Source organism: Pleurodeles waltl, chromosome 1_1 (assembly GCF_031143425.1).
Source record: "Pleurodeles waltl isolate 20211129_DDA chromosome 1_1, aPleWal1.hap1.20221129, whole genome shotgun sequence".
NCBI classification, from domain to species: Eukaryota; Metazoa; Chordata; class Amphibia; order Caudata; family Salamandridae; genus Pleurodeles; species Pleurodeles waltl.
Window position 1 is genome coordinate 981,517,775 of NC_090436.1, and position 13,536 is coordinate 981,531,310.

A 13,536-nucleotide genomic window follows, 5' to 3' on the forward strand; every position below is an offset into this window, starting at 1 on the left:
TAAGAGTGATGCACTTTGTCAATGTAGACATTGACTTAAAGTTTAAGTTTTAAAGTTCTAGGGCGCTACTGCAGCCACATACATTTTTTAATGTTCAAAAGCATTTTTTTTCTTTTCAACATGCAGTTTTAGCTTTTTTATTAATGCAGTCCATGCAACTGCATGTTTTTCTGTACATTGCCTTTTCTCAGTGGTACCACTGTAGCCACAAACTTAAGGGCCTGATTTAGAGTTTTGTGAAGGGGGTTACTCAGTCACAAATGTGAAGGACATCCCGTCCACCATATTATGATTGCATAATAGCCTATAGAGATCGTAATACGGCAGACAGAATATCCACCACGTTTGTGACCTAGTAACCTGCTGCCAGACTCTTAAGTCAGCCCCTTAATGTTAAAAACCCCAAGGGGATACTCCAGTGGTGGACTTATTTAATGTGTTTTTATACTTTGTTTTCCACGTGCAATCTTTACTACAGTGTTGCTTTTAGATCCCTCAGGGCGACCGTATACCCACCTAATTATTTACTATACCATACTATATAATGACAAGAGATACCATTCTACACCATGCTACACAGTGACATACCATACTATAGGAATAGCTGCCATCTTGAATTGGGTTCTACAATCCTCCCTAGAGAATTTTGGGATAGTGGCTGAAGAACCCATGGCGTTCTCCAGAGTGGCCCCCCGGGCAGAGGACTGCAGGAAAATGCACCTGTGGGCCAGCCGCATAAAGGTAAGGCTCGTGGAAGTGTATGGCAGCCCGCTGGTGATGCTGGTGCCTTGCCAGCTGCTGTAAGGCACATCCCGCTGTAAGAAGCAGACTGCAAAAGAAACTGTTGGCTGGGGCACAGGACGCAATGCTGCTTTATTCTTTCGTATATACTGACTGTTTTTAAAACGGTAGTAATTCTAGGGACATTGGCTTTTCTTGTTTGGAGCCTGCCTGCAGTAGTTGGAGTTTCTCAAGCTATGATTTTAAACCCTAGCAAGATGGCCGCCTGGTAGCGTTTCCCCAGAGCCTCTGCCAGCGCAGCAATAATCCTGCCTTAATCCATCTGAAAACTGCCTTGGCCCACTGACATCTGGTCAGTCCTGTCCCACTGTCCTAAAGCTCTTCACCTGCTGCCAAGAATAGGGCCATCTGAGGACCCTACACATGGAGACTCATTACAAGGATGGGGACGGCGTGGTTTCAGCCGGCCCCAGACGTTGAGCGGACCTGTAGCCCAAATCAAGGGCTCGGAGGGCTGCAGCGTTTTTATGGGAATTGAAGGTCCCATGACGGTTGGAGGAGCGGCACTGCAGGATGGGGTCCGGTGGCCTCAGCTTCGACTACCAGGATCTGCGGTGGCAGGCCGCAAACATTGATGTGATGTTTTTCTGCCCCTGTATTCAGCGGGAGTGGTATGGTGCCCTGGGGTTTGCCCTGGGCAGCAGACAGCTTGTTTCTGCGCTGAGGTGCTGGGAGGCCTAGTGGGCTGGGTGGGCAAGTGGTGCTAAGTGAGAATTACCTTGTGCAGGCCTCAGGAGACTAGGAGCACGGTGTGAGGTAGGCCGAAGATGTCTGCTCTTCTTCATGGAGGATGCGGCGAAAGATACGGCTGATGTGATAGACATTAATAGCGGGGGCCACAATATCTGCGAATCCACCCTGTGGGCAGGCTGACTCTCAAGCCCTGGAAAGCTTAATGATGGGTAGAGATTCAGCATGGCTGCACACCCGAGGAGGAGGTGAGCCAGTGACTGGGTACTGTGAAACATTTCCTGCCATTAGGACTGGCTGGGCACTGTTGAACCTAGGATTCCACAGTATGACGACCACCAGAGGTGTGAGCACGCAATGGGACTGAATTGGCCCCCATGATACTAATTGAAACTTGTGGGAAAGCACTGTAGCGCCCGGGGGTGGTGGGCACTGCGGCAGACAGCTGACTGGGTACACGGTTGGAGGTGGCAGGGGCCGTGCCTAGAGGACAATCCACGCTTAGAACCGCGTAAGCTGCGCAGTTCTGCCTTGTGGTCAGCACCCGGTGGATCAGAAAATGAGCACCCGGCAGAGGGCACACAGAGGCCACGACCAGTAAGCACTAGACAGTATCTTCCTTTTACTTGAAGACCAACACACCAAAAGATAAGCCTGTGAAAAACATGGCAACTAATAAAATTGATAACTACGCACACCCGCTGCCTCAGGAAGGTTCAGTGGGGGAGCAGCCAAACAGGTCCACACACAGGACCCAGGGTCTGTCACAATGGCTGATCTCATGGCTGAAATAAATGGGTCGTGTGAGGTCCTACTTGTGAAGATTGACACAGTGGCACTTGAGGTGGGCTTGTTGCATGCTGACTTCAGGAAAATTCCAGAGAGTCACCGAGGCAGAGGGGCATGTCACTGAGCTCCAAAAAGAAGTGGGAGCCCTGAAGAAAATTGTGTCTGCGCTCCAAACTCTCACTGCTCACTTGCATGACAGAATTTAAGACACAGATGGACACTCCAGAGGATCAACCTTCGATTTGTGGGCTTCCCCTAGAAAGCGGAAGTCAGTCAGTTAAATTGTTCCTCGAAGATTAAATCATGACAGTCCTGAAGCCCAGATGCCTCTCAAATGTTTTTCACCGTTGAGTGGGTCCAACATGTACCAGTGTCTAAGCCGTGGGCACAGCCTCATGCCATAATCGCTTGTCTCTTTAATTTTCAAGACTGGGACGCAATACTGCATTATGTTAGGGTGCGCGGGGCTCAGTATGAGAACAGGAACATTATGATAGTCCCAGCCTATACTCAGAGGGTCCAGGGCCTCCTCAGAAACCACTTGTTGACCAAGAAACCTTTGTGGGAGAATGGCATCCGCTACAGCCTTATGTTCCCCATTAAATTTAGAGTACGAGGGGAAGGGGCTTTTTTACTATCCCAGAGGAAACCAATGACTTGCTGGACACACTGGGTGGGGGCCCCCTGTAAGCAACAGTCCAACAGCGGGTTGGGTGGGAGTGCTACCTTCTGGAGGAGTATGAGATTACGTAGACACTCTGTTGGTACTGATCAGAGTTCGGGCATCTGCCCAACGGGAAAAATCCTTGTGTTTCTGGATGGAACTCTGGAGGACTCCATCTTTGTGTCAGACACTCCCGAATCATTCCAGACACACAGGGGAGGAAAGAATTACTGTGCTGATAGCATGGATTAGAGGCTGGAGTGATGCCATCAGAAGGAGGAGTAGTAGAACTCTATGAGGCTGCATATGTAACGGATGAAGGGGCTGAATCTATTTGCAGAAATGTAGGGGGTTAGGACCGATTCAGCAACACGGGCTGTTGATATGATGAGTATGTGGACATTCTCTATGGGGGGGCAATTGCCAGATCATTCAAGTTTTTTTTTTTTTTTTTTTTTTTTTTTTTTTTTTTTTCTTAATTCATTATTAGTGTTAGAGTAGGTGGCCGATGAGTTGATTGCTGCTCTGGGTCCAGGTGGGCTGCGGTCCCTGTGTGGGAGGCTTAAGTGCTGGCAGGATGCAAGGCTCACAGTTCAAAGCTTTACATAAAGTTGAGGCTTCAGCCTCTGAGGGGTACAATGGGGCTGTGGAACTCAAAGTTGGCCTAGCTTTCAGGGGCCCCAGTTTGGACTCACTGCCTGTGGGTGGGTGTGGAGTTCATTGTTGTTGGTTTTTATTGTTCGAGTGCTGTGTAGGAATTGCCTATATTATGACACTAGTATATATTTGGCACGCTGGAGGACGGAGAGGGGTTTGGGACGGAGAATGAATGGTATGCTGTGGGACAAGGAGATATGTGCTTTGTGGGTTCCATGGCTACTACCTGGAGGTTTTTGACCTGGAATGTGCAGGGTCTGGGCCAGCCTGAGAAAAGGTTAAGAGTGTACTCCTATCGCAGACGGTATGGGGTAACAGTGGCATTTTTGCAAGAAACACAGACCTGGGGTAGAACTGCATAACAGACCTGAGGTAATGGTGGCGGGAAAAGGTCTTTGTGTCCTCTTTTTCCATTTATGCAAGTGGGGCCCTGATCTGGGTACCTCTGGGTGTCCTCTTTGTGGAAAAAGGGGTGAAGATGGATCCTCAGGGGAGCTTTGTAATTGATTCTGGAGCATCAGATGCAAGGAATATATGTTTGGTGAATGTGTGTGCACCCATTGTTGATGATATGAATTTCTTTGGTTTAGTAATGGAGCAGCTGTGGATTATCTGGGTTCTGAGGTCCTCCTGGTTGGGGACCTGAACTGTGTGATAGATGATTAATTATATCTCCCCCTCGCCCCCACCCCCTCCAAGATGGGACACCAAACCTGCACTGAGAAGCACCTTTAAAGAGAAGATTGCTAGTGTGGGCCTACAGGATATTTGGAGAGTAGATTCCAGAGGGGCAAGGCATATTCCTACTTTGTGCCCGCCACAGGGACATGTAGTAGACCTGACTTTTGTTTATTATCTGGTGCCCTGCCTCTCTTGGCAGAGGATATAACCTACTTGGCAAGATACCTATTGGACCATCTACCCTCATTGGTATCATTCACTAATGTGCCACTGTGGAGGATGTGGGCGGAGGTCCTGTCGGACCCAGTATTTGCAGGATCCGTGGCAGAGGTCCTAGAGCACTAAAATTGGGGTAGTGCGACGACCTGGCCGATAGAATGGGATGCCATGAAAGTAGTGTTGAGTGGGGAATGTTTGAAGGTATCCTATGGGGTGAAACAGCTTTCTAGGTCCCTGGATGCCCTGGAAAAGAACCTTGGCAACCTGGAGAGCAATATGGTTGAGCAGCTTCAGAAACTGTCAGAATTGAAGGAATGTAAGCAGGTGTTGCTAAAGACCTGGGATCGTCTGGACACATTTTTCCGTACTAGCTATAGGCAACGGCTACACATGTAGGGCGATAAGGCCAGTAGACTACCTGCTACACTCCTTTGTAATGAGACTCTCAGGCCTCCACTGGTGGGTTTCCAAGATAAACGGGGGCAGATGATACGCATTCAGCGTAGCATTGCTGAAGTCCCTGCCACACACCTGCAAAATCTGCATGTAACTCCATCATACTGCCCCGCTCAGTAGAGGGACACCTGTTTAGCCGGAATAAGGATGGTCTCCTGATCAAGGTAGGAAGATGATAGCCTATGCGCTCCCCTCACTAGAGAAGAAATAATGGTGGCAAAATGGGCATTAACACCCCAATAGGTTTGCCAGCAGAGTTCTACCAGCCCAGGGCAGGGTCAATGGTTGACAGACTGCCGGAGGTGTACAATGAGGCATGTGGGAAGTGCTGCTTTCCTGCCTCAGTGAGGGAGGTGCTTATAGTCAGGCTACCAAAACCAGATACAGATGTTGCTGAGGTAAGTTCCTATCTCCCCCTATCCATGTTAAACGTGGATGTGAAAATCCTGAGTAAAGTACTGGCTACTCTTCTGGTGCTTATGCCAGATTTGTCCATGAGGGCCAATTTAGATTTATTCCACACACGAATACCCTCTGTAACCTGAGAAGACTTTCGTTGGTCATGCATACACTCTTTCTAGAGGAAAGCACGTACACAATGGCACTCCTAGACATTTAACAAGCGTTCCATTCCCTGTCATGGGAATACTTGTGGAAGGTAGGCTTCGCGAGTGCTTCCTGAATTGGGTACCGCTGCTTTATTGGGATCGGTCGGCAAGGGTGCAGGTAGGGGTGGGTGGTGGTGTCACGTTGTTTCTACTTGCACCTTGAGACCAGACAGGGTTGCCCTCGGCCCCCCCCTGCTCTCCGTGTTGGTGATGGAGCCACCCGCGTGCTGGCTTCATGATGTCCTCTGAGGCTGGGATGTACTAAAAGGTGGAGAATACTCAGGTGATATCCCTATATGCAGATGACTCCTTGCTCTAGTTGCATCAGTCCATGTACTCTGTCCCATCATGCTGGCACTTCTCGCTGAGTTCGGCGAGGTATCTGGGTTGCATGTTAACTGCACTAAATCTAAACTGTTCCAGCTGAGGCGATTGGACGGCGAGCAGGTCACGGCTTTTCCCCGAATGGGTCTCCCAGGACAGACTAAGAGTAATAGATATTTGGGGATTGGACCTACTTACTGGGCGCTGGAGTTGGAGACCACCACCGTAAGAAGAGTATTGGAAGGATTAAAACCATCTGTAAAATTCTGGAATACTCTGCGACTATCCCTGATGGGGAAACTGGCGCTAGTTAAGATGATTATCCTGCCCGGATGCATATACACGTTACAGAGGACGCTCTACGAGATACCTGTAACGTACTTTGTGGAGCTAGATAAGTTCATAGTCTAACTCCTGCGGGCCTTGGGGGGAGGAAATGGGTTGGCCTGTCTACTCCTAAATGCGCCCTGGGGAGTGGTGGCCTAGAATTGCCAAACCTGGAGCTATACCATCTCGCTGCCAGCTGCAACATGCAGTAGACTGGTAATTCCTAATTGCGGAAAGGCACCTGTGGTGGCACTCCTCTGCTGTTCTTATTGATGACGGGCGCAAGGGTTCCGTCTACTATGGCCTTTATAGTCAGGCAGGGATGCTGAATATGGGAAAGAGCGGTCCGGCTGGTCTCAAAGAAAGATCAGTTTGCACCCGACATGCCTGTTTGGGTGCTTCGCCCATTTCTGCTGATAGCAAATATGATGTCAATAGACAAATAGAGGGAGGGGGTTGTGATATCCTGAGGGACTTGTATCCAGACAACCATCTTATCATTCTTACCAATGCCATAGAGACATTCAGCATGGGGATCATACAATTCCTTCAATACACCAGAATGGCGGCAATAGCTGGCAGAATATGGCCCAGACAATGGTGGCCATGCTGCATCTAGCAGGTGATCATAGACTAGTATCGCACCTTTTACAGGGCGCTGAGGGAGGACTTACAGTGGACAGAAATCCCAGTGCACACCAAGTGGTATGATATACCAGGGGCACTACTCTCCTCCAAAGAGTGAGAAGGAATTTATGAGGGGGTTAAGTATAATATAATTCAACAGGCTTATCTCACCACGAGCACCCTGCACACCATCTATCCTACACACTCCTCCTCCAGCCCCCGCTTCACCCAGATCGATGCAAATGTCATACTTATGAAATGGGGATGCCCCAGGTGGGACGAATGCTGGGATACAGTGCTTAAATCTCTTGATGTGGCCACTGGCTGATCCATGCCCAGATGTAAGACAGTGTTTAAGACGGATCCCTGTGAGGGAAAAAAAGGAAAGTGAGTAGGAGGTTCAGTGCAGAATTGCTGTCCCTGCTGTTTCCAAAGATTGTGGAAGGGTTGAGAGATGTGGCTGAATGGGCGAATGCGGAGGAAGGTCATATGTGGAAAAACACGTAAGGACAATAAACTAGCTAACGTCCTGCAGACCTGGGCAGCTATGCTGTCCGATCTGTTAGACCTTCTGGATGCCCTGACTCCCCTGAGCTTTAGTAAAATAGGGTGGGGAACGTGGATAGGCTACCTGAGTAGGAACCAGAGTCATCTCAAAAGATGGGGATTGCTGTGATGAATACATCTTTATTCCGCTGTCGGGGCTGTGTATGTCACATTATATCTGCTGGTTAAACAAGATGGAACAGGAATGTGAGCATGGGGAAGGAAGAGAGCTATTGCTTGTCCTTATGATCAGGCGTGATGTCCTGTGATACTGTATGAGAATGCCATCATTATGTTTGAACACTGTACAAATGGCAAAAAAAAAAAAACTATACAAAAAAACTATCAGCAGACTTTGCAGGTGTATAGCACAATGATGAAGGAAATCCGTAGCATGTTTTGGGACTACCTGTGCCAATTATACACAGATGCCTTTTCATATGATGTGTACGGTCATACCTGAAACAACAAGGAAATGTTGAACGATGAATGACCGCATATGTGACTAGCAGTGTTTGTGGTGATGCGCAAAAGCGTGGTGAAAAGTCTGTATATCTTTGGCCACCATCACCATGCTACAACACATGCAATGACAGCATTAGGAGTCTACTCCGCAGTATGTGCATCAGCAGTTGCAAAGTGGCTTCCCTGTGAAGTGTTGAGGTTAGTTTCGACCAAGCATAGCATACTATGGAGGAAGAGAATGGTGGTAAACTTTCCTCTTCCCTTGGAATCCCCAGTGCTAAAACTGCTCAGGTTGGACTGCACGGGAGACTCAGCTAGCTGTCAAAGTGATTGTGATATGCAGTGTCAGGACTGCGTTGAAAAATGTTGAGTATTGTAGCAAGTGGTGGAGACGCTTTATAGTCTGCTCCTTGGAGTACATCTTCCATATGATCCTCAGATGTTCTTATAAACTGGTTCCACCCTCCTTCAGCCAAGCTCTAGGCCTACCCTCAAAATGGAGGTAACTTGCAGCATATGACCTCTGACGGTATGTAGTAGGGATTGGGCACAGATCTGGCCAAATTTACCCACACAACCTCTGGAAGTGTGCAGTGGAGATTGATTGTAGAGCTTAGCTTAGGCCCAGACTCTGTCCTGAACACCAATATGGACTTAACTCGCCTTGCGCAGTGGAGGTTTGACTGCAGCATCTTTGCTGAGTTCCCCATATGCTGATTCTCCACAGAGCATGGCCTCCCCCCCTGAACATTGAAAATTGAAATCTGGGCCTGGCCTACTGCTCTCTCCTGGACTCCCCCTAATTCTGCAAAGCAGCTCTTGCATGTGTCGGCCACTTCCTCATCCTGATCCACTGCTCCCTCTGAGAGGCCGCCATTTCACAGTAGCTTCCTTGTCTTGCCACGCAGCTCTTGTCTTAGAGGCCTCCATGATTATGTATCTTTCTCAGTCTGGCGGAGTGCTCCTGCTGAGATAAGCAATCGCTTGGTGCCTGTCTCCGATTCCTCCTTCTGCTCCTTATCAATACCGCTTGAAGGCAGAGCCTCAGTAGCTTCTCCCTCCATTCACCGCTCCTTTGGGACACAGGTCCCAAGCAGCACACTTCTTCTGCAGCAGTCTCATTTCATATCACACACAACTGCACACACCCACACAAATCCCTGAATAATACTCCTTTGCTCTTTCTGTGCATACCTTACACATGCTGCACCATGTAGAGACCGCAGATGGAATTCCTCCAGCGTAGCATCTTATTACCAGAGGATACCAGCAAGTCCTCGTGTTAAGCATTTATCTGCTCTGGGCACAGGCACTTCACGAAGTTCTAACCACTGGAAGAATCAACATGTCTACACAAAACCAATGGTTTTGTTGGTATACATCCATGTTTCCACTCTGTACTTTAGACTTGGTATCTGTTGTCAAATTAGTTAAAACGTGTTGTTACGCTGTAATAGTTTAATACCCGTAAAAGTGTTGTTTGAAATATAGCCACATAATTGATCTCTTTGGTATTTTCAGCACTGACACAATTTATAGATTGTCACTCAGAAATTAAGGCAAAAAGGGCAGAGGAATATGTATTCCATGCTGAAAAGTGGTTATGTCCACACTTCCCCTCCTAAAATCACAGCTTTTGTAGGAAGTAGTGTTGGAGTAAAGGTACAAATGCAGCTCTCCAGGGCCTAAAAACATACAAACAAGTGAATTACGATCTGATCTATGTTCTTTACTAATCCTGTGGCAGCTGCCCTGTAGAAGAACAAACCGAAGCATTGTGGGGGCTGTGTGGGTTAGAAAAAAAATGGATGCTTCGAAAAGGTAGCATGTAAGAAAGGTAGTTTGAGAAAAGCAAATGTCTATAGAACTTTCGCCATCAACTGTGCAAGTTTCTTTGCTTTTGAAGTGACTGGGTCTGGTCAGGAAGGGTGGGGATGAGCAGCATGAGAGGAGAGCAGAAAGGGCTGGCATCAGAATGGAACATAGGCTCATTATGTGGTGCAAAGGGAGAGTGTCTTAATAAGGGTGTTATAAGCAAGCAAAGAACTTGTGCCCCACTACCCTCGGGTGAGTAGTAAAAAATAAAATACAAAAATGGCCACATCTTAGATGCAGTCTTCCCTTCTGCCCCAGTGCTACTGTTTCTGCGGCAGTAATGAGTGCTACTCCTCTGTCTGCAACCTCTCGAAGTTTCACTCTACCCCCCCACCGCCCCCATCCACCACCACACACACCCACACCCAAAATAGTCCTCAAAAGAGACAGACTAAAGGGATGCAGCTTCCTGGGTGACCTGCATTAAGAAATACAGGTGTCGTTCTAGATTGAACAATTTGACTGCATTGAAGGGACCTTTCGCTGCCAGTGCATAGGAGAAGAAACAGTCTTCGCATCATAAGGCTATGTGATGGAACTTGCAACTTTCTGAGGTGTAGTCCGTTTCTTGAAAGATACACTCTATTAGTTTTCCCTTAGGTGCAAGGGCTTTGTTAACGTGGGGTGAGTTTATATTTTCTCTTACTTTTTTAGAAAGTCTTGAATTTTGCCTGCCTTGAAAAGTGCAGGCAATTATACATTGTTTATTAGCTTTGCGCAACTGGCAGAAGTCACACAATTTGGTTGTTAGTATTAAACATCTAAATGGATAATCAAATTCAACATTTCAGTCAATTCAAATATGTTGCAACTAATTTAAGCTTCCTAAATACTAAACCATACCTGTTTAACATATAACATTAATGTTGTTGCACATCGGTGCTAAAGCCTTTCTTACAAACATGTTTAGTGCCTGACATCTCTAAAACTAAGGTTAGATGAGACATCTCTGCAGAGAAATGCCACTAATAGTTGCAAGGGCCTATTTCGGTAGCTTCATCACAACTGTGTCATCCAGGCTGATGGCCCTGCACCGGTTATAGGAAGGACTGTTCGCTGGAGGGCACAGATGTGCCAGCTTCTGAAGCGAGATGCAGCTAGGCAAGCAGTTCTTTGCAGTCTAGAAATGTTGGCCTTGTTCTGAGGGTCTTATTTGTTGTGCTCTATCCTGGATTGTAGCATGCTCATGATGCTCAATAGAGGATGAAAAGTTAGAAAATTATAGCAATTATTCCAATAGAATATAATTAGAATAATTCTAATGGAATAGAAAGAGAAATATCTCTAGGCTAAATTTCCATCATGTGTACCTAATCTTTCTGAAGGTGGGTGTCCAGCATCATCTATCAAAGTACTGGCCTGTAACAATCAACTGCAGGTTGGAACTGCTTGGCCATGTCGCATCTGCACACTGAAATATCTGCTCCTCTGGCAGTATACACGAGACACTCTCAGAAAATACGTTTGTGCTTTGTATCTTATAGAGGAAGAAATATTGTGTGGGTGGGCCTTCATTTAAATAGTCAGCCCTTCTAAATCTGAATAATTTGCTGCTAGAGCTCAGAAAGATTGAGGATCATCTACATTTCAGGAGAATGCCAAAAACTGTATTTTTCTGTTAGGAGTGGGTTGCTTGTCTAATGTTTTTTTTAAATACTTTTGGTAGTTTGACTTTCCCTCCAGTACACTGAAGCATTTTAGGAAGTTGTTTGCAAAGTTCAGCAAGTCAGTACTGCCACCTGGGTTTTCCCAGTTTTCTTATTCACATTGTCAGTCAGAAATAGGACGAGGGGGTGGGCCTTTGAAATGGTAAGGACACAATTATTGGTAATCATTACTTTCAATCAAAACTCTTTTTCTTGTTTCCAAGGTTTCAAATCAGATTTTTATAGCTAGACAATCTGCTTGTAATAATTTCATAAGTGGGATAGTTTGATAAGTGAGGGAAAACCTTCTGTGCTAGCCACCGTTTCACATACAGCACATGTATTAAAATTGGAAAGAGCTACTTAATTCCCTAAACAAATGAAAACCTCTTTTATCTGGCAGTGCCACCACTCCCCTTTCTGGTCCAGAACGTAACCTCTTGTCCATTTCAGTCCTGCTCTTCAAGTATTTAGGCTTCAAACAAAGATATCCTATTCAAACCTGGCTGCCGCTTTAGTCTCTCTGCTGCTGCTCCTTTTTCTTTTGAGCTTTCATTCTCCCATCTATGCCCACTCAATCCTGCGTAATTTTTTCCTCTACTTTTCCCCATCCTATGCTCTATTTCCATTCCCACTTCGTAGCGACAGCATATGCATCCTTGCTATTGAGTGTCTCTGGTATTTCATTTCTCTCTGTCCTTTTGTGTTTTCTCATGTATTCTTTTTTGCTACCTTCCTTTCGCACTCTGTGCCTTTATTTTATTTCATGGTGGTAAAAATTGTATATAGATCTTTGTTCAAAAGCACACAGACTCCTGCTGTTGGTAGAAATGTGTCATATTAAAAAAATACATAAGTACTAAAGAAGCAAGGCTCCAAAACTTACATTATTTTTACCAGGGAACACTGCCCTTTGGTAGGTTCAAGGTGTGCCCGTCTCCAAGATGAGACCTCAACTCTTGAGAAAGGACTGGGAAAAGGAATGCATGAAACCTGAGTAATGAAGGTTAGTGGTGAGTAATTAGGCTATTACTACTCACACAGGTGGGTTCCGTTTACATACTTCTCTCCTTTCATAGGAATATCTGGAGTCTAGATGTTTCCGAGTTACAGAAATGACTGAATTCCATCTATTTTTTGAACAGTTTAAATTTTAACCTGGTGGTAGTCGGAACCATGGTTCAATACCGTGCAATGCTACATGTCATGTTGCTTTGTGTTGAGAGTACCTCTTCCTTCTGCCCTTTCAGATAGCCAGCTTTTTACCTGGGGCCAGAACAGCCATGGCCAGCTTGGTCTGGGTGAAGCATTCGAATCTCAGTCTAGCCCTCAACGTGTGAAATCTCTGGAGGGGATCCCACTGGCTCAAGTCACTGCTGGAGGTTTTCACAGCTTTGCCTTGTCTCTCTCCGGGGCTGTCTTTGGATGGGGAAAGAATGATGCTGGACAGCTGGGATTAAACGACGAACAAGGTACATTGGTCTACACAGGTAGTCTTGCGTTAAATGTAGGATGATGGGGACTTGAGAATGATAGAGATGTTCATGGCTGCTTATTGTTTGTGCTTGCTCTTGTGTGATGTAGAAGGATCAAGTGACAACCCAAACTGAACTAGAGATGCTGTAGAAGGAAGTGCTATGCTTCAGGTTGTGCATGCCCACATTCACCCAAGTGTGAGGCTCGAATTAGTCACTCTGCATAATTACATCCATTGGAGAGGTCCTTGCCTCAATTTCGCTGACAAGAAACAAACATTCTACCTCTAGGCAGGTAAACACTTGGACACTATCCCTACGGCAGGTCAGACGTTTGGGAATGCATGTGTTTACCTATCTCCTCTTTCAGCAGACCAGTAATCATTGAGGGAAAACTTTGTTTCCCTCTTTTCCTTATCACTCTTTTAATTTCTCGCTCTCTCACTGCCCACACATTTATGTTTTTCCCAATGGACTGTACCTCCTATCCTGTAAACACATGTATATCTCCTACTCCATAGAATTCTTCTGCAGATAAACAATTTCTTTTTGACAGATGGAATGCTTGGCTGTTCGTACTTTGCCACCAGTGCTAACGGCTAATAGCAAACTGTGAAAGATAATTGCCATGTTTCACTCTTCAGTAGTGCATTGTTGAGAATGCATCCTAATTGACTACATAGTTT

At 46.3% G+C, this 13,536-nt stretch overlaps 1 protein-coding gene across 3 annotated transcripts in view; it reads left to right on the forward strand.

Annotated features, from left to right (window-relative positions):
- The window catches only part of HERC3 (HECT and RLD domain containing E3 ubiquitin protein ligase 3), a 452,060-nt gene that overhangs the window by 103,082 nt on the left and 335,442 nt on the right, over positions 1 to 13,536 (forward strand). For all 3 annotated transcript variants that reach the window (XM_069230256.1, XM_069230257.1, XM_069230258.1), the window contains exon 6: positions 12,626 to 12,847. In XM_069230256.1, the coding sequence (XP_069086357.1) occupies positions 12,626 to 12,847 (222 nt within the window). The remainder of the gene's footprint in view (positions 1 to 12,625; positions 12,848 to 13,536) is intronic.